This window comes from Chaetodon auriga, chromosome 9 (assembly GCF_051107435.1).
Source record: "Chaetodon auriga isolate fChaAug3 chromosome 9, fChaAug3.hap1, whole genome shotgun sequence".
In the NCBI taxonomy this organism is placed as follows: domain Eukaryota; kingdom Metazoa; phylum Chordata; class Actinopteri; order Chaetodontiformes; family Chaetodontidae; genus Chaetodon; species Chaetodon auriga.
This window is the reverse complement of record NC_135082.1, coordinates 19,693,940-19,715,900: the sequence shown is the minus strand read 5'-3', so window position 1 is coordinate 19,715,900 and position 21,961 is coordinate 19,693,940. Positions and strand designations below refer to the sequence as shown.

General features: G+C 43.9%; 1 protein-coding gene across 7 annotated transcripts in view; it reads right to left on the bottom strand.

Annotated features, from left to right (window-relative positions):
• pcdh19 (protocadherin 19) overlaps nucleotides 1-9,745 on the bottom strand; it is a 55,250-nt gene extending 45,505 nt beyond the window's left edge. For 2 of the 7 annotated variants that reach the window (XM_076738558.1, XM_076738557.1), the window contains exons 1-2: nucleotides 6,455-9,739; nucleotides 3,777-3,909 (exon numbers count right to left, since the gene is read on the bottom strand). In XM_076738558.1, coding sequence (XP_076594673.1) covers nucleotides 3,777-3,909; nucleotides 6,455-8,601 — 2,280 coding nt within the window. In that variant the 5' untranslated portion in view covers nucleotides 8,602-9,739. Of the gene's footprint in view, nucleotides 1-3,563; nucleotides 3,910-6,454 lie in introns of all 7 variants that reach the window. The other 5 variants (XM_076738554.1, XM_076738556.1, XM_076738553.1 and 2 more) reach the window with 5 other exon arrangements.
• Between the last annotated feature and the right edge of the window lie 12,216 nt (nucleotides 9,746-21,961).

Here is a 21,961-nt window from a genome sequence, read left to right as displayed (position 1 = left end):
TTCTCATTTAGGTTCCTTTGACTGACTGCGAGAACCGAACAAACAAACACAAAACGCACATCCATTTTGTCAGAATCTGAGGCTGACACTATGGCACACGGCACAATATAGCTTCACTGAGACCTATGCAACTATTATATCTTTAAGGAAACAGTGCAGAGCATCTGGAGGATGATTGCATTGATTATCAATTAACTAAACTTGCGAAGCACACTCTCCACCAAACCCTGAACAATTTACACTGTGTAGCAGTGCAACCCCTCCTTTTTCTGACTAATTTATCACCTTTTTTCCCTGATTCATTTGTCATCTGTGTAAAAGAAAAATCTGCCATCTCTTACCTGAACAAGGCTAATCAATAAGGTACGATAACTTATTTTCCCGCTCTGCTCATTATCTGGAATCACAGGTGTGAGAAGCCTTAGTACACATTACAAATTCAAAAACACATTCTAGCCAAAGGCCATTCCTTTACTGTATAATTGTCTCCCCCACCAAGTGATTCACTATAATTAAGCCATGGAAGACAGCTCTATTCTCCTGTGAGCGTTCATATTAGTGCTACCACAGGCAGGTCTAACAAACATCTCACAGCTGATGCTTTTCAAAACAATGGACAGCCGTGATCAGGGAGGTATATACTGGTACACATTCTCACAAGGGAGAATACAATATACACAAGGCAACCGCAGGTATGAGGCCTTTGGGAGACCTGTCACTGTTATCTTGGCCAAGGCTGCTGTGTGTGTGTGTGTGTGTGTGTGTGTGTGTATCCAGCGTGCTCTGTCTGGGGCAGGAAAAGCTCGACTTCAGCTGCTCTGACACAAGCGGGATGTTCGCTACCCCACATAAACTAACAATGGAGGAGAACTTTGCATCGATCAAAAACAAGAATTTACAAATAGACGGCAGCTCGTTTCCCCTCTACCTCCATTAGCGAGCCTAATCTGACCTCGTATCCACACGCTGATGCTGATGCCTGTGATAGTTTTAATCTACATGTCTGGAAAATAAACAAACACAGAGACATCACTGAGCCCTGGTGTAAAAACAAAACGCTCTTGCGCCTAGGATAAATGAATCATGGATAATTATGAGGTTGCCCTCAGGATGAAAACAATTTTTTGGGGACAAAGCAGCCTTAGTAATCACAACAGTGCAGCCACTCGTGTGTCCTAGCCAGTCAATGGGATACGGGTTGAGGACTTGTGGAGTCAAGTGGTTTCAAGCCCAAGCTTGCTCATTGTAACAAAGCAATTATCAGTCATTTCACTGCTGTTTGTTTGTGCTATAAATGGCATTGTAATTATACTGCAAACATTTTTTATTTAAGAGCAACATTTGTACATACTGTAGAGCTTCTGTCTCTTGCAAATGTCACAATGGGGAGGAAAGACAACAATGACAACTGTTGCTGCGCTGGGGTTAGTCAGTCAGAGGGTGAGGCACGCTCTCGGTACCGCTATTTCTCGCTCATTTTCTCGCTCTCTCTCACGCACACACACACACACACACACACACATCCTCTTTTCTCAGTCCAGGGAAAATATGCAAAGACCGGGTCAAAGAGATGTTTGTCAACATCATGTGCAAGGCGGAGAGCAATGGAAGCTGCATGCTAAACAGGCCCAGCCTCGATCGAGCCAATCAACTGCCTCCAAGAAAAAGGGAAAATGTGGTCGGGGCTCAGACACCTGGCACTACACTCACTCGCCCTCGCTCGCTTCTTCCCTTCTTATCTCTCTATCTGCTCTCACACGGCTCTATAAAGACAACTCCAAGCTTTGCATATTGAATCATCAAAATCAATCTTCAACCCTATTTGTCTCCCTCTCCACTTTTTCATTAGCTGAAACAAATAAAGGCTCTACTAATCCTGCGGCAAATGTGCTTTTATTGGATGGTTAAGCCAAAGAGACAGGATGCTGCTGAAGCTTTTGACAACGGTGGCTGATTTCTTTGTGCAGCCAGAGCCACATTTTTTAGTTTTTTTTTTTTTTTGGCTGAGAAAAGGGTGGTGTTGACCTGCATAGCACTACCTACCAGCAAATACAATCACAGCATACGGGTCACTGCATGTACCTGCTGAATCCCCCACCTCTGCCTCCACCGACTGGATAACACCACAGGACAACTCCCTACAACATTTCTCATTCTTTCCACCTGTGTTATTCCCACACACACACACACACACACACACACACACACACACACACACACACACGCACACACACTCAGTCAGAACCATCTCAGACAGGCCCAGTAAATCAGCATGCCTGTAAGTAGGTCTCATTGACCCCTCAGGATCCATCGGTGCCTGGATCTCTCTGGATCATCCAGTCAATACATCAATATCCATCTTGTGTTTCTTGTTTTAAGACCCCCACTCCCACCCCACACCCCACCTCCTTCTCACTGAATGTCAAACGGAGATTGGAGTCATCAATTACAAGAGTGTGTGTGTGTGTGTGTGTGTGTGTGTGTGTGTGTGTGTGGAGCTGGAGCTTATTTGCTGCTGTCTATAGGAGTGAGCACACATTCTCATACAAACAGACACACACACACACACACACACACACACACACACACTCTGATGCACATTTTGTCTGTCACACACACACAAACATAAATGCCCCTTTCTCCCGTGGGATCAAGGAGAAGTGGGTCACGGAGAGAAAGAGAGAGGCTGCCCACAGAATCCAATAGACCAGTTCATACATACTAAAATCTATAAACTAAAGATCAGCTGGTCGGCATACACTCTGTCAGCCTGAATAGTCTTTCAAGTCAGACCTTCAGTGTTCTGCTAGAGCCATGCACGGTATGTCGGGGTAATTCAATGGCTGGCTGTGCAGAGCGGCCATGCGGTACACTGCAGCCAAATGGACAACACGCAGATAAAGCATTTAATCGATGATTATTCTTTCTGCTAGCACCTGAAATGACGTTTGGAGGGGCTGATTAGTCGGGTCAATACACCTGGCGGGTGCTCAGACTCCTGTTCTTTTTGCAATAGCTCAGCAGACACAAACAAAACAAAAAAAATAGAAAAGAAAGAAAACAAGTGGTGTTAGAGAGGCCAAATAATCCACTTTGTCAGGCCTCCAAATTCTGCTTGGCAAAGCGCTCTCAGTCACAGGTCAGCTTCAGTGTCTCAGCCCTTTGAAATGCCTTGACGGATTCCACTCAGATCGACTGACATAACGTCACACATGCCATTTCAAATAGCTCAGCTTTCCATCAATAACAGACAGACATTTCACTGACACGAAAGTCTGTGGTGCGATGGACTGCTAAATATCACTAGTCCTTGAGATGAGTTGAAAAGTGGTGCATTGAATCTCTGTGTCTCATTCTTAAGATTCAGCACGATCAAAGAGACCCATCGATAATAATTAATGAAAAAGGCAGTCTAATCAAGCCGTTTCTTCTCTGCTTATGAAACCTCACGTTGTGAGTGATGGCAATCAATTTTAAAACCACACCTCCCCTTTTCTCTACCCCCAACACCCAAAGCAGCCCAGCCAAGGATTTAGGACAGAGCACAGCGAATTGTATCTCACCTCTGGCAGCGGCATGCCGTTGATGATGAGGTCTGGCTGCTGGTGGCCCTGCCCAGTGAACGGGTGCTGATAGCCATGGTTGGGAGCTGCATTGCGCGAGTTCTGGTTCTCCACGTTGAGGAAGGTGCTCTCGGAGCGCCTGCAGCCCAGCGGCAGGCTCTGCTGGTGGTAGTCGAAGTAGTTGAGCGAGGAGGTGAGAGATGAGCAACTCACCACATTCATCTTGTCTGTCTCCTCGACGTCACGTGGCACCAGGCGGATGTCGTTCTTGCTCAGCTTCTTCTTCTTGCTGGACTTCTTCTGGTTGCCGTATGAGTACTCCGCCACCCTGCGCAAGTAGAAGAAACTGAACAGACTCAATAAAGCAGTGTCCTGCCTTCCCCTCCCTTGTCCACACGGTCAAAAAGCTCGCCCGCCATGCCAGCTAGGGCACTGTTCGACCATGGGCGCCAGACAAAGGCTCATTGCCCGTGTCCAGGGGTGGAACAGCACACTTAAGTGACTTCCCACTCCCGGCTTGCAATGGAGCCGTCATCCCTTGTTTCTTTTCATTTGCATGCTCAACAATTGACATGTCACAAACAGGCAAACAATACGCAAACATGCCAAAACCACAGAAGCAAAGCAAAAGAACACACTGGTACTGAGCAGCACTACCGGTATATGCAGTCATATTCAAAGCACACAACCCACACTAATTCCATTTTTTCTTTCATTATCAAGCGAGCCCACTAGCAACACGGAGTGCAGGAGAACTGCAGATTCAAATTCATTTAGCTGCTCTCAGTGGCTGCTGCAAACTTGAACTGAGTATTTTGACTTTAATAAGAGCAAATGAGCAACACAGCCATGTTTTATCAAAGGATCCTCAGACTGGGGGAAATATCGATTCTTCACACAGCTTTGCAGTTTTCCACAGGAGAACAGATGTTATGTACTCTATAGTGATGACTGCAAACTTCACTAGACATATTCCATACAATTTGGGATGGGTTTTTTTCCCCATTTGCATTACTTCAAACTCTGGAAGAGGCCATTTTTAACCTTTATGGCAAGGAGCATATGGTTTATTTTCTGTTACAGCCTACAAAAAACGACACTTCCACATGAAACTGCAATATCTGGGATGTCTCTGCTCCTGTCTTGTCCTGAATGTCTCTGCAATACCAGCCCCCACTGGCCTCTGCTCCTCACTAACATGCAGCTCTAATCCTCTGTCGCTTTTAAAATCACACTGGTTTAGAAGCAGCACCGTAGTTTGTCTTTTTCATTTTTCTTTTAGATTGCATCTTGAAAACAGCACCCTCCCCCATTCTGCTCCCCCCCCCCGGATTCAGAGGAAAGAAAATGGGCGGCTGCAAGGGTAGAAAATACTCCATCTCGTTTTCATTTATCATTTTAACATGTTGTCTCTCTGCCCCGTGCCCAAATTGAAATCTGGGAGGGGAAATCTTCAGAGTCAGACAGACTGACAGAGGACAAGCAATAAATTGGAGATAACTGCTGCTCATATTCGAGGTGGCGACTGAGAAGCAGAGCACATCAGTGCTGATTAAAGCACCCAGCGGGGAGAGTGGCTCACACTAAGAGAGTAAAGTACTGAGAGCAGTTTGGAATTTGGAATTTGTTGTTGTTGAACACATTTCTTCTCTGAGCAAAACGTATAACTGACGCTGCAAATGTGATACTGCAGAAGGCACTTGAGATCAGGTTGTCAGCTCACTGGCATCCTTCTACATCAAATCAGGCTTGAATGAAACCACTTTTTTTTTTTTTTTTAGTATTCCTATGATGAAAAGAGATGTGGGTCCTTCCTGTTAACAATGTAAAGGTCACTATTGAAACTGGAGTAGCCATGCTTTCACTTGCAGCTGTTTGAAGAGAGTGAAAATGTTAAAGGCACTTACAAGTGGTGGTTACTTTTCCATCTTTATAAATCAGATGAGAATAAAAAAAAAAAAAAACCCCAAAAAACACTATTCCTAAACTATACTGAGAAAACAAGCAAATCAATATATGTGGAGTTTTAGAATATTTTCATGACAACATGCTTGAAAGTGGCCTGTTAACTTCAAATTAACAGAATTATGTTTGGAGCAAATATGATTATAGCTTCAGGTTAAATTCTCAAATCCAATCTATATGTAAATTTGTGGTGGTAATGTGGTACAGGGAAATCAAAGCCAGAGCTGATGATCAGATTGATGAACAAAACAGACCGTTCAATAGGCAAAGTCCAGAAAATAATAATCTGCTCCTTTCCAGGAAACTGGGTTAGTTAGACTATGATGTGACTTAGATGACTTTTACATAATCCAAACGATATAATTTTTCTTATTTCTGTTTAATTTCGTTGCTGCTGTTCCAACTAGGCTCCTCCTTGATGCAGAAAAAAAGCAGAGGTAAATCTGACTGATCCTGGAGGACTGTCCATAATCACACTAGATTAAAGCTGATAACAGCCAATCAGCCATGGTGGACGTTAAATAATAAATGTCTGGGACTGCTATTGAACTAGTGGGACGTTAATTGTCCGGCAACATACCCGCAAATTGAACATGACAGTTGAACCGTCATATTTATGAGCCAATTGGTTACAATGGACGGATTAAATCAATCAATCACGTTTCCTTAACGCGGAACAGTGAGCCTCAGCAGAATGTGTCCTCAGCTTCAGCTGTGGGGGAGAAAAAAAAAATCTGCAGTCCTCACATTCGGGGCCTCTACATGCTGCATGACAAAAGCAATGCACTGACAACTCGCAGTTTCAGGCACGATCGCGGACACACGCACGGGCGCACGCGCTCGCTCTCAGATGCACGCACACGCACATGCATACAATCACACACAAACACACACATACACAGACACACACGAGATTTAGTCAGTACCTGCAGTTGTACGTCCGGATCTCCTTGTTATCCCTCTTGCACTTGACCGCCACAAAAATCATGGTGACAAACAGGATGGCTGCGATAGAGCCCAGAGCGATGATGAAGATGAGGGACAGGTTGACAGGTCCGATAGGCTCCTGCGCGTTCAGGTCTGGTGAGAGGTAGACCACAATGTAGGCCGAGGCCGACAGGGAGGGCTTGCCGTGATCCCTCGCCACCACTGTGATCTCGTAGGTGGATTTGGCGTTTTCTCCAAACATCCTGGTGGAGCGCACTTCTCCGTTCACCTGGTCGATTTCAAAGAAAGCCCTGTCCCCCTCTGATATGGTGTAGGTCAGCCGCCCGTTCTCCCCCTCGTCGTAGTCGTCTGCTTTAACTTGGGTCACCATGTAACCCACACCAGCGTTTCTGGGGATGGAAACCTCCGCCGTGCCATTAACCAGAGGAGGGTTTGTCATAACAGGTGTGTTGTCATTGACGTCCAGGACAACAATACGCACAGTGGCGTTACTGGATAAAGAGGGGTTACCATTGTCTCTGGCCAAAACTTTGAAATCAAAAGTCCTGGTGTATTCGTGGTCGAATGATCTCATGGAGTAAATGCGGCCTGACGGGTTTATGCTGACATATGTGTTTACATCCATGTGCTTAATCTCACCGGGGACTATGGAGTAGGAAACCGTGCCATTCATGCCCAGGTCCGGGTCTTCCGCTGATACTGCGAGCAGACATGAACCAGGGAGGTTGTTTTCCATCACCATCTCTTGATAGTGTGGTTTGAGGAAGTGGGGAGGGTTGTCATTTTCATCTGTGACTTTGACTACCAAAGATTTTGTGGCGCGTAAAGGCGGGATGCCACTGTCCTCCGCTTGGATAGTCAGGTTGTATGTGTCCTTTTGCTCTCTGTCCAGCCTGCCATCAACAAGTATAGTGGAGAAACTCTCATATTCTTGCAGTCTGAACGGAACGTTGCCCTGCAGCCTGCACTGCACTTTGCCGTTTGCCCCAGAATCCTTATCTGACACCCGCACGAGCGCAATGACATATCCACGCTGCGCGTTCTCACTAACTTCCACCATCTCTGTGTTCAGGGAGAGTAAACTGATGACAGGTGGGTTGTCGTTCGTGTCCATCACATTCACGGTGACTTTGCAGTGAGCTGGGATGGAGTTGGGACCCAAATCTTTGGCCTGGACGTCGATCTCGTATATTTGCGTTGTTTCGTAATCCAAAACACCGTTAACAGTGATGATCCCGGTTCGGGGGTCAATTTTGAACGCATCCCTCGTTTTCTCGGTGACGTAACTGTGAAACGAGTACACTACCTCCCCATTAGTGCCCTCGTCAGGATCCGTTGCATTCAAGTCTATGACTAATGTATTGATGGGGGAATTCTCCATCACGTTAACTGTATACACTGTCTCGTCAAAAACAGGGTTGTTGTCATTAGAATCAATTACCTTGATATTTAACTGGACCGCGCCTATCTTAGGAGGGTCTCCTCCGTCTTCGGCACTGATTTCATATGTATAGTGGGACTGGGTCTCCCTGTCTAGCGATTTTTGCACGACAAGCTCAGCAATTTTGGACCCATCCCCTCTGGTCTTTATCTCTAGTCCGAAAAGCTCATTTGGGGTGATGGAATATGATTGCACTCCAAAGATCCCCGAGTCCGGATCGCTTGCCCCCTCTAGGGGAAACCTGGTACCAGGGGAAGCATTCTCCGAAATTTCAATGTCAATGTGGCTCGTTGGGAATCTGGGTGCGTTATCGTTCAAATCCTCAATCTCAACTTTGATGACACAGATCTCCATAGAGTTTGACATCACTTCTAGGGAAATAATGCACTTCGGGTTTTGCCGACAAACTACATCCCGATCTATTTTCATTTGGGTTGTAAGGATTCCGGCTGGACTGAGTTCCACCCACCGTGGTTCTGAATTGGAAATAACCCGTAAGTACGGGGGCTGCGGTGCAATCTGAAATCCTTGCTTTAGTGCGTCCTTTGTCACATTTCCAATCACTGACCCGGGCTTCATCTCCTCGTTTATTCCATACTTCAGGTTGATAACAGCTTCAGCCCCGACCCAAAATAAGAGGGACGCAGCAATTAATTGTATTAATCCCATCTCCTTGGTTTGCATTGTACCTGTTGAGTTTTTCTCTGCCTAATAAAGACCTTGATTATTACGCACAGGAATGCACGTCAGAGAAAACAGGAAAAAGGCTCCAAATGAATCATCTCATTAAAGTGTCCGGAAAAGTGTTTAGATGACGAGTAGCTCGTGTGCATGTAAATTATATCATGGTGTGAAAGCTATAATTGTGACAAGTGCCTTAGCCTATTTTACTCTTCTCAGGCAGGGCACATCCTCCGGTCTACTGCAGCGGACGAAGCATTGGGGACGACAGATTTGGGAAAACATGCTGAATCTTCTCACAACAGTGATTTAGCCGTGTAAATCCGTGCAGCTCTCATCAAGCGGCAAACTGGTCTTATACATGACTCATATGATGAACTGTCCATTTTCAAGTGGGCTGAAAAGAGAAGAAATGCTAGAACTGCATAGACGCAAAAATGAGAATTCCTGTGAGCCACAAAAGTCCAGAAAAATGTTTATATCTGCTGTGCAGATGAAGTAATGGGCTTCAAAAGTCCGTGTCAGATTCTCCGCCTTGGTGCCAGCAAATATTTAAGTCGCATTTTGGATAAAGATCTTGCTCTGTGTGATATATTACAAGCAGTGACAAAATTTCCTCTTCGGACGGCAGCTATAGGCTTTCAAACTGCACATCTGATGAAAAAGGCTAAAAGGCTTTGCAGTCACAAAATTATTCAACAGCTTTAGTCCGGATAGCTTTGCCTAAAGAACAAGGGTGCAATTGCAGGAATGTCTCATCACATCACTGAAGTCCCGATTACCTTTTTATTTCCAGCAGATTCAGTCTTTCATCCCCTCCGCAAGTCTTGAAGCTTTTACTTATTAATTAATTTCCTCGTATCTCACTTGGAAAAACGCTGCACATATCCCGATAATTAGTCCATGCAACACACTCACACACACAAAAAGAATCCGATGAAAATGTAGCCAAAAGCCAGTGAGGAGAAAACGATGCAAGAGCCTACTGCATGTACAAAAACGCATTTCATGTGGGGCTGCAGCAAAGTAGAAGCACGGCAGCCTATATCCAGCCTGGCTGAGGCAGAAAAAAGAAATCACCACTCGTTGCCAGTAGGCTGTCTAGTTGACTCCAACAAGCGCTCCTCTCGCTTCACTGGTGCACACTGGCGGACGCGCAGCTCCGAGCCGAGCGCTCAGTCTCAGGACCCGCAATCCCCTCAGCCAATCAGGGGTTACACAGGAGGGCTGGAGCTGCTGGTGGGTGGGGCAAAGTACAGCAATGAAACACGGCCAACTACCTGTTCTCCTGCAGATGGACGACTCAACGGGCAATTACAGCGTACAAGTCGAAACACGAGGCTGTGTATTAGATGATCGTTAGAGCGGTGGTTCTAAAAGCTGGGTCTGGGGACCCGTGGGGGTCTTTGAGAGGGTTCCATGGGTGCTACAGGAGGAGGGGGGGAAAGAGTCACAGACTAATTTTCCTCAGCAGAGGCACAGAGGAGATGCTGAGGATAACTTTTCAGTGATTTGTCCTTGTTTTCTCCTCTGCTGCAGTGGTCAGTGGGCTTTGATTTGTTACAAGTCACATTGTGCAACACAGATCTTCTCAACAGGGAGTTCATCTGTGGGCTCATACGGATCAGTGTGGGTGATATGCCAAAGTTTGGTAACTTCTGTGCCCAAGCATAAAGCAATAACATTTTCTGCTGCTCTCTGCTGCATATTTTAAAGCGAAATTGATCTGTATGGACGCTGCAACTGTACGCATTATGTTACATCATTTCAGCCGTAGCGTGGCTCTCTGGCGTTTAATGTGCTCCAAGTCTGAAGAGAAGCGACACCGAGGAGAGCCAGTTCAACATTCATGGACAAACAGTATACATTATAGTTTCCATGTACCAGCATGCTGGGAGGGGATCTTGCCATAGGCTAAATCAATACAAAAAACGGCAGTTTTTTCTTGACTGTCATGAAATTAAAACTCTTAAAGGCTTCAGGATTAAATATTGCCCTTGAGTCCCTTTATCAATTACACAAAACACACTCCATTCTTAACGCATATAATGATATTCAGGAGCACGTGTTGGTCAGTGATTGGCTCCAGTCCGTTTAAGGTCACAACCAGCAGAATGTGTGAACCTGCTTACTGTTAATGACGAACAGTTAATTGAATTCTACGAGACACGCCACCGGATGACGAACACGTCACGAGCAGCCGCCAGCCAATAAAGGAGCGAGTTTAATAATAATAAGAAAAAAAATCCTGTGGAAAAATAATAAACTGGCTTCACTGTAATTAAATCGTTTGTGTTTGTCAGGTAAGGGTTAATAATGAGGTGGTGGTGGGGGGGTGGGGGGGTAATGACCTCCAGTCTGTCGCGAAACATCATAACAAAAGGAACAACAAATCAATTAATAGCTGTTATTTCTTCTGTGCGCCCCATCTGCGTTATCACCATATAACTCAGGTCGACATCATATAGAGGCTCCTTGTGATGGGAGCACTTCACGCCTGTTACATGTCAGCCACCAGAAGTAAGCAATGTAGGCCCACCGAGAGACGGGGTGAATATAAAGTTCCTCCAGTGTCGCCTGCGCATATTGACTCTCATCACCCTCCCTGAAATCTCTCTCTTCTCATTCAGATAGAAGTGACACTCGGTCACAGCCGGGCCCTCACACACACACACACACACACACACACACACACACACACACACACACACACACACACACACACCCTCCTCCCGCGCAGCCGGCCTGCCTCCCTGTCTGCCTCAGCGGCGCGCTCAGCCGCCATCACATCCTGTCGAGGGCAGGCCGATTTTAAAGTCACAAGGGTGACACCTAGCGTCCGCAGCCGACGCTCCATTCTGCTCTGCCTGCTTGTCCATTCTACCCCCAGACTGTTTTCACCCCAATGAAAAAGCAACAGCGTGCCACGGGAATAACAATGAAACACACTGGCAAATCAATTTCCTCTTTATATTGGAATAAAAGTCGGCAGTTTGACCACAATTAATATGCTGTCCAAGAGGTGAATTAGTTCTGAGCCATATCCAATCATAGTCAATCAATGGAGAGTGATTGAACTCTATATGAGAAGGAGAAGAAGGTCATTGTTGTGCAATATGGACATTAATTTACCATATTGATGAATGTTTTTGGTTTTAACAATAACTTGACAATTTTCAGTGTAATTAACACTTGAGGATCAATAATAGCAGCTTCAGTGGGCCTATTTTAAGGTACTAGTTGGCCGTTGCTGACATTCAGCTGTTCATATAACTCAGAATATATGTATATTAACACTTTTGTGACTCTACCTCGCAGGTTAAAAGAGCAAAATAAATAATTAGCCTTAAAGGTTTAGAATCACCAGCATCTGTGAATGATATTGCTGTAAAATAACCAGATTAGGTCACACTGTCTCCGCCGAGAATCACAGCTAAAAGCCTCGGATGTGACATTCTTTCAGCGAAAATATTTCCTTGTAGATAATGCAATCACATCTTGACAAACAAGCGAGTATCAACAAAGCAACTTGTTTGCTCCTCCATAACACTTTTCAAGACATGTTGCAGTCGCGTATGGAAAGCGCCAGAAGAATCTTTAAGCTCATAAATTCTTAATGTCAGCGAGTTAAACAACCGTAGGCGGTGGCAGGGGACTTCCATTTCCTCGGGGCTTTCCGATGGCTGTATGCACAACATAGTAGATAGTATGCCCGGTATTGAACAGGTGCATGTTCTGCCTGGTAACAGTGTCAGTTAAGGTACTTTTATTGTTATATGAAGTCTGTCAATGTTACGTTGTAATAAAGGGAACAGGGGCTTTTGTTATTGCACCTTGTGTTTTTCATTTATGTGTCTATTCTTGTCTTATATTGTTCTTAACCCGACAATAACAGGATTAGACGTCCTTGGGCCTGCCAGTTTTGGTCCAGTTCAGAGTGCTACAGAGCCTGATGAGGGCTAAGAGGGTTAAAAATGTTGCAGATGTTCTTGCCCCTGCAGCTGAGTGCAGTGTGAAAAAGAGGCAACAGCACTGCTTCCAGCAGCAGGGCTGATCATAAACTATAGCGCAGTAATTTAGACATTCTTTAGCCATTCTTTCTCTGAGAGCTGTGGCATATTTCATTTATGAGCTACAATCCACCTCAATGTACTTCCTGCTGTCGACGTTCCTTTGTGTCCTTTATTGATTTTACCTCTGCGTTAAAATCCTTACCTTTCTGTTGTGAGTGGTGGCACATCGACTGATTAGCATCAGTGTTTGTTTTCACTGCCATCGTATTGGTTGGAGAAATAAAGGGGGGGGGGGGGGCTGATTGTGAGAAGATAATGTGTTTACATCTACTGATTCATTAAACCATCCACTATTCAAGCTCAGGAGGGTCTGATTGACCATCTGGCTTGATGTCTGTTTTTTTTGTTTTTTTGTTTTTTTGTTTTTTTTAACCATTGTATAGTATTGTCACTGGTATAGTGTCCTTCAAAGGAGATGGTGGCAAAGTAAAAAAATCAATGCATTATACATCAAGTGGAGTTTGAAAGTGATAATCAGTACACATTTTATCACTTATGCAATAATGCTGTGAAAATCACATAATAAAAAAACTGCATTTGATGTCAGTGACAGTTGTAATTGAAGCTACCTCCCATTGTTGTTGATGAAAAACCGGCAGAAAATGGGTGAAGAGTGAATTGCATTGTGATGAGGTGTGTGATGGTTTATTGTTCATCAACATAAGTTTATGTCTTGGAGAACAATCTAAACTACATGATTTTTCTTAATTTACTGTTAAGATGTTAATGTCTGAAGGGTCGGCAGTACCTCAGACCACAAAGAGTCCGCTTGGGATGGCTGGTGTGAGTCCAGCATGGACTCGTGGACACAGAGGTGGACTGGTAGCTGGAGAGGTGCCAGTTCAGTTTGTGGAGGATTAATAAAGGACTTTTTCCTCTGAATGTGTTTGTTGACTTATATGCAGCGCTGCAAAGTGTGAGCTTTAAGGCCGTGCAGCGGTTTATTCTTAAAGACAGAAGGCAGAGCTGGGCTACTTAAGTCCATGGGAATTTCACAACCTCGCACTGGTTTTGAGCATACTTGAAGCGTTTGTGGTGGAAAGCTTGAACCAGTGCAGTTGAAAGTACACAGAGAATGACTGATTTTATTTCATATCATTTTTTTCTCTGCTGCCAAGGAATGGCACGCGTCTGTAGTCTGTCCCTGCTGCTTGCTTGGAAAGGAATATCTAAGCTCCTCTGACAGATGCTGGCATTATCACCCCTATGTCCTGCCCAGCACTGGAACTCAGCCCATGCACAAACACGGACTTACAGGAGCTAGCACAAGACAGACAGCGGCGCATTGATTCTGAATGGGCAAAATGGCCACGCTTATTTTGGCTGGAGCTGAAGATGACGTTATTATTATGGTCCTCATCCATACAGCTTCTCAAAAAAAATTGATTCTTCCTGAGCACCCCTTGCCAGAGGCATAAAAAGAAAGGGGAACTGACAGGCTTAATCTATGGGCCTCTCGTCAATGACGATACGCCCTCCACTCCATTCCACAGTGTGTCTGTCCATGATACATCAATTAGTATCAATTCTCACTATCCATCTGAGGGTTCGCAGAGTCCCCTGGGCTCACCATCATGGCTACAAGTGCTATTCAACAGCAAAATGGGCTTTTTTTTCTGCTCTTCACCAACTATTTTTTTTGTTGTGCTGTTGGCTGTTGTTGTGGTACTTTTAATTTAATCCTGTTTTTAATCCCAATTTCCTCAAAGCACTGGCCTGAGACCCCCCTGGTTGAGCTGAGGAGGAAAGAGTACAGTGGGTACAGCTTGGCTTTGTGTCATTCAATCAGTGTTAATACCAATACCATTTATTTTCCTCCCCATCCCCTCTCTGTGAATCAGCGAGTGGAAATAAAGTGGAAATATTTGTGTTTGTGGCTCTTCCGTCCAATGTGATTTCCTCTATTATCTACTGGAGTGGTACATACTAGAAAACTTTTCTCGCAGTCGCTGGTGACGCTCTTGTTGTTCTCCTTTAGCAGCACAAGAGCTGCTTTTGATTTTCACATATTTGATTTGATGTGTTCTCGTGAAATGCCAAAGGTTTTCCTGAATAGACTCCTTCAGGTTTAATGGAATCACTGATCTCGCCACGCTTTGTCTGACACGCACAGGAAATGGATTCAGATGGTCCCGTATTAGAATGGATGTGGCCCTTGATGCATAAAGATGCAAATGAATGAGAGGATTGTTGAATGTGGCTGTTTGAAGTTGCACGGTTGGTGGGGCTCCTGATCATCAAGAGCTGCACTGATTTAATATGCAGTTTGTTGATGTTTAAACAATTAATAATTAGTAACCCAATGACCCATTTGCTTCTGAAATGAAACATGTTTAAGAGAAGCTTGTTCTATTCGTGCATAATTGGTTTACCTATTTATGCTGTTGGATGGCAATTAACAGACTTTGTGTGCAGTCCTCTCATGTTTGGAGCCAAATGTGCTCTCACTGTTTCTCTTTGTATGATAAATAGCAATTTAAACTCTAAATGGCTATTTGTTAAAGTGCTCTTTTCAAAGTGGAATTGCAGTTTGAGAGCATCAGCAATTCACTTCATTGTATGTTATGTAAAATTCTAGTAGTGCAATTTTCTTATTTTGAAATTACTCCACAAAAAAGTTACGTCTAAAAAGTCCAGTGTAAGAGAAATGTAGACAGTTTGCCCGATCATCTTTTCTCTTAATTTCATATTTATACTGCAAATAAACAAAGACATGCAAGAAGCTGAGTAGGACGGCAGAAAATGGAATATTCCTGTGAAAAACAGCTCATAGAGTCTACAAAACACACAAAAAACATTCTGACAATCAACGAGACAAACATGTATTCACAAAAAAACTCTGCAGCACAGGACATACCAAGAAAATTTTGGTTCGCTCATTGATTTTCTCTGCTCTGCCTGCAGGGGCTCCATTTTAACTGGAGGACATGCTTTACAGATTGTTTGGAGCGGCACATCATTCTTGATATTTTCCATTTACAGTAGTCTAGTTATTTCATTTTCCTCTGAAAATGGCTGATCTCTGAACGGCATTCTTTTAAATCTTCCTGAATTGGGAAATCAAACACTTTACAGTGGCTACGAATGCTTTAGGCAACCCAAACCGGCCAAAATTATTCTTTGAGCTGTATGTATTTAAATACTTGGCTGTTTAAAGCACGATATTTAACATTTATTCCCCGTTTCCATAGCATGAAGCACAATAGGTGTAATCATGGTTACAATACCATGCTAGAGATTTCATTTTGATGTAACTACCCCTGTGTGCAAAATCAGCTGTCTTTGTTAGGAGGCCTGGTCATTAAAGAACCAAAAAAATAAAAAATAAATTGTAAACGCCGCATAAACCCAAGGCTCTGCATAGACAATAGACAGGATCTGTGAACACACAAGTTTCTGTTCACCTGGCGTACGGTCAATTAGCTTTGTGTTGCCGTGTTTATTCAATGTCAGCTCTGATTAATAGGCACAACATGGTGGATAGAGCACCTGAAAATGTAGTATGGTGCCTGGGTGGGACATTGTCACCATCTGATACCATCTCCACAACACGGTGCTTATCTCGTCACCCCCTTGGGGGTGTTTACAGCTGTTTTCTCGTCAAGACAAATTAGTGCGGCTGTGTACCTCTTTCACCCCCTCAGAGCGAAGCAGTGAACGGGGACATCATGGTCACTACCTCTCGCTGTGCTTTTGCATTTGTGCATGCTCGCTCATGCTTTGTGGTATTTTGAAATTGGTGACATGTCAGTTTTAAAGTTACAATCTCAGAGATTTTCATCTAAATAAGTCTGCTAAGTGATGAACGTGCTGTAATATTTAAATATCTGTAGTCTCCAGTGAAAAATGCTGTATTAAATTACTGCTGATTCAAGCCAAACACTGCAGCTTCACATTAAAAGTGTTTAACTGGTGAAACACACAGGAACATCACAGGAAATGTCACGTGTTTGTCAGTGAGATTAGCACTGACTGCTATCATTCATCAAAAATACATCTACAAACAGTCATTTACGGCGTTTTTTTTTTTTTTTTTGACAGTTTGAAATATCGCAAGGAGTAATGGAACAAGAAGGAGGAGCCACAGTGAGCCATTCGATGAGGAGCTGCAGGCGACAGGCTGCACACCTCCAACTTCTCAGCGAGGTGACCATCTCCTCTCACTTTGCTGTTTGCAGACTCATGCTGTGTCAGATCAAGGTTGTTCACAAAATGATGGAAAAAAGCCAATTATTACCTCTTTAAAGCAACAATGCTTTGTTTTGCTGCCCCCATTCTGGGTCATGTAGTATTAAACCACCTGCGCTGTTACCACCAGTAACTAAAGGTGTCGCCAAACCAACCAGGACTGAAACCTTTGCGGCCATTTTAACTAAATGTTGATTTTTGCATTCATAACCTGGGGATCCAAGAAGGGGAAACCATATTGTTGGGATTTTGATTCCCTCTCTAATCTGTCTATCTAATCTAATATCCCAAAAATTTTTTGAGCGGCTGTGGCTGATTTAGCCGTGGTAATACTCTAAATCCTGACAAGCCTGACCGGGCCGTGTGCTGTAAAATGAGAGAACGAGTTTATATTTGCAGGGGATAAACCACCTTCTACACAACACACACATTACCCGTCTACTCTGCATCTCCCAAACACACCTACAAAACACTTGTGTACATTTTCACTTGGTGATACTCCTAAAGAGATTACAGAATATATAAACATTGACCTCCTTAGTTAATAAAATGACATTTCCTTTTACACTGACCACGAGGTGCTGCTAGCAAATCCCAGGCCGGTAAGCAGAGCTACTCTAGTGGGCACCCATATGTTGCCTGCATGATAGATGCAGCATTAGGAGGGTGAGGGTGGGGGGGTCATGTTTATTGCTCTTCATAATGTGCCACTAGTGCTGTCATGGTAATGAGGAGTTTGCCCTATGATTGTGCTGGTTAAAAATGTGACACTTCATCACTGGGCTCCAGCAAACATTTGATGGCACAGCCTCCATAAGGCTGGCCACAAATTAGTAGGTCTTATTATTTCAACATTAGCTTGTCGACACCTCATCCTAATTTCACCACTGAACCACATCTGAACCATATAAATGGAGACCTCGAACGCTTTGGCTGCTTGTGTCGAGGAGAGATAGGAGGCGAGAGTGTGTGTGGGTGTATGCACACAGGCGCATTTGTGTCTATGCCACTACGTATGGATGTGAGTGTGTGCGTGTCAGCATGTGTCGAAAAGGCATTCTCCTCCTAAGAGATGTGAATATAAAATAACAGACACAGAGATAGAAACAGAGAGAGAGAGACAGCGAGCGCGAGCGAAAGAGAGACGCAGAGAGAAAAAATAATCTCATGCTATGTTATCCCTGCAAAACCTGACAAACCACCCCCGAGACTGATCTGGCTTAGCATTCAGTGTGGTTAGGGGCTTGTTTGTGCTCCTATGATTGGAGCAGGCTGGCTAAGTTGGCCTCATAACAGTCCAGTCACAGTGGAGCCCCAGTGGAGCCACGCTGCCTAGGGATGTCAGGCCTGTCTCAATCTGGCCACAGATATCAATAAAGGCAGCAGTGCAGTCTTCTGGGAGGCTGGACAGTCCAAATTTTCCCCCCTGAAGGAGGGTTATTAATTGTCCCGATGTTGTATGTGGTCTGCTTGCACAACATGCTTTTTGTTGAACATTCTGAATTCCAGGCATGTATCCCAGAATGCAATTAGTCCTCTGCCATTAGATCAAGCGACACATGTCTTCTCGCCTCGTGCCTGGCCTGGAATTACGTTGAGGGGAGGGAGAAAAGAAAGAAATTAGTATGGAAATTAGCTGTCTTCAAAGCCTTTGGCGTTAAAGGTGGTGTAAGGTGCTACAGGGATGTGGCAGTTCCTTTTGCAGATATCTCAGTATGAGAAAATGCAGGGATACAGGAGGATTGATTTCCTTGGGAGACTCGTATCCCTCTGTGCAATGTGGGATTAAGGAAATGGCATATGAAAGGCATATCATGCTGTTTAGTCTGCACTAATTGTGCATGTGGCACGGAGTGGTCTGGGGTAAGCAGATTGTATTTTAAACATCACACACTGATGTTTGATCCATGGAGAGTTGGAGGTCCTTAAAATTTTAAAATAAAACACATTAGAGTTTGTAATCTCTACGAGCCCAATGGAAGCAAGCCTGGGCCCCAGAGATGAGTCTGCTTTGCCTTCTGATGCTTTTCTTCACTTCCTCTGGGCATTAGGAACGGTGACAAACTGACACATGTTGAGGCTCCATTGCAGTAAACATTAAGCCCTTAAAGGTACAGTAGGTTTATTTGAATCGAATGCATTTAAACACCAATTCAATGCAGCTATATATTGCACGCACAACCTTGGCTCCAAAAAAGCTGGGACGCTGTGTAAAAAATATAAAACACAAAAACAGGATGCAGTCACTTGCAAACAAACTGTGCATACCGACGAGTTTAATGAGGTGTTCCTGAGATCATGTACTCATATCCTTTATACTATCATTTGTTCACAAAGTGAACCCCTTTCAAACCCAGTCATGATACTATCACCTATAGCGATACTATCAAGTTCTCCTTTAAAAACACATTACTTAAAGAATCTCATATCCATTTTGATTCCATTTATTGTAAGTATTGGCTAAGAGTTGCACAGCTGTGCACTGTGTTACTGTTGCCAGTTATGTGCTGAGGTTAATGCTCTTTTGAGATGTGATATCAACTGTTCTGAACAATGAGCTACAGTGTGGTAATGTGTGAACAGTGTGAGACCTGAGGATTAATAGTGTCATCTGCAGCGTGGTACAGTATGATTACTATATATTGAAACTGTATTCTGTATTGGTGCTGCAGTTTGTGGTTTTATGGGCTAATGCTGAGCTGTAGACTGTTTTCACAACCTTCTAGTTGCTTTGCATGGACATACACTGATCATGTGGTCATTCATACAGATTGGTTGCTGTCTCACTATAATGTTCTTTTATTACATATATAGATAATCAGTTTTTTGAACCATCATTTATGCAGTAAAAGGTTGAACCTGCATGTTGCTTTAAACAGCAAACAGTTTCACACTAATACACACAGACTCAGACCTTGAACTGAAGTTTACTTCAACAAGTCCTCCAGACTGAACAACTGAATAGATCATCAAGGTGATCTATCTGCCATGTCAAAGTCACACTTCATTGGCCCAACCGTCCATGCCAACATCCTACTGAAGACGCTGTGAGGGCTACTTCAATGTCACACTACGTCCACCTTTGATTATGGCAGACAACAGTCATAGTTCACATGGCCACCGGAGGATGTTGTCATTTTTCAAAATAAAACACCTTGTGCAGACTCCTGATTGTACATCAACAATAAACACAATGAAGGCAAAAGCTTTAACCACGAAGCCTATTTACCCACGGTAAGTATAAGGAAAAATGACCAAATCAGCAAAACCTGAGCAAGTCAAGAAAACCAACACTGCTTCTGAAACGCACCCAGTGGGGTTTGTTGCCACGTAGAACAAAAACGTGTCGCAGACGCAACGTCACAAAGACGTGCCCGGTGGACTCTCGGGGGAAGTCATATTTGGCATTTGAACAAACAGTCGATGCTGTCGTTTCTGGTGTGAGCAGTGTCATCAGAGAGCAGCTTGTCATTTAAAACAAACACCAGAACCTAAAGGAAGTCAGTCAGAGTAGTCCCAAGGTTACATATATTCATACATATCAAGGTTACATCCTTTATCTCTTTCTATTTCTGACACATGTTCCTTCAGTTCCTCTATTATTCCACACAACCTGAAGGCATGCTAAGGTCTGTAATACCTGAATATTTAAGATAATTGCTCTTCCTGGCACCTCCTGCCTTCATTATCTCTCTTTCTATGTAGTGGGGTGGTGCTGCTTATTTTGGCAAGAGGCAATCTGGCCCTGAGGCTATGGGGATTCCTTTCCCCCATGTGTCAGCTAATGTTTACCGAGGCCTGAGGACTGAGGATGGATCACAGGATTTCATAATCCACTGCCCGTACAGTGGAGCAAGGGCAAAAAAATAATTCTCTTTGTGTCAACAGTTGTTTCATTCATGGGTAATTTCCCCATAGCTAGCCTCACGCTGCAGCCAGAGACAGAGTACACAGAGAGAGAGAAAGGAAGAGAAAGCAAGAGAGATGTCCACACTCAAGTGCTCTGCTTCCCTGGAAACCGCTCCATGATTCGGTTGTAAAGCTTCCATATTTGTATTCCACCTGAGTTGTTCCCTCTCATTCATGTGTTTTAACCAACCATGTATTTGAATTTATGAGAGCCATATAAGTCAAGAGATGCATATTATGTCAGCGGTTCTTTTAAGGAGCGGGGACATCTCTGGAATCGCTACTCAACAGTTTTCCTCTTGCTCCCTGGGCACTGGCTATTTTCCAAGACGCAGTTCAGGATCAATGCACTCTGAATGGCAGCACTGGAGGTAAAACTCACTCAGATCTGAGCACAGACTGTGTAAGTGAATTTCAGAAATGTGATATTTCATTCGGTATACAGCAGCAGTGCTTCCTCTTTGATACTTTCTCTGTTATTTTCTGACTCTGTCGGTTGAAGGGTTTTATCACATATTAAAAAAATGTCCTAAAATGTCCTGCAAAGGGACAGTTTTCTAACACTCATAGATTAAAGCAGCATCCATTTTGTCAACAAAAACCATGACAAAGATATTTGTTGATGACAGATACAAGACTAAAACTACACAAAAAATAACCTTTGAAAAGCAGAACTTTGACAAAAATGATTACATCTACCATCAATGACTAATAAGTACACAACAAAGTGAAAGACGGACGAATGGACGAATTAGAAATCTGTTGTTTTATGGTGTTATGTCGGCTGCACTATGTATTTCATCCTCATGCATGTGTACAATACACACAAAACATTGCTCCATAGCGCTACTAGTGCTCAAAAAGCCTCTACAGGGTACTTTTAAATGACGCACTCTGCAACTACCAAACACATACAAACACATTTTCCTTACCACTGCGCACCTTATTAAGTGCAGTCACACAACAGAGAAGCTAGAACGCGCTTCCTCCACTCCCTGCTGCAGCTACACTGTTAAACATTCCCATCAATATGTGTTTATACTGCTGTCAAAGGCACCTGGGTCCTTCTCTGCTGCGTCCCTCAGTGATCACAAAGGCGGAACAACAGCACACTGTCTGCAGGCGAGCCATCATGGCCCTTTGCAGACCTCAAAATGTACATTCTACGCATACTTGTGTACTTTTTCTCTCCT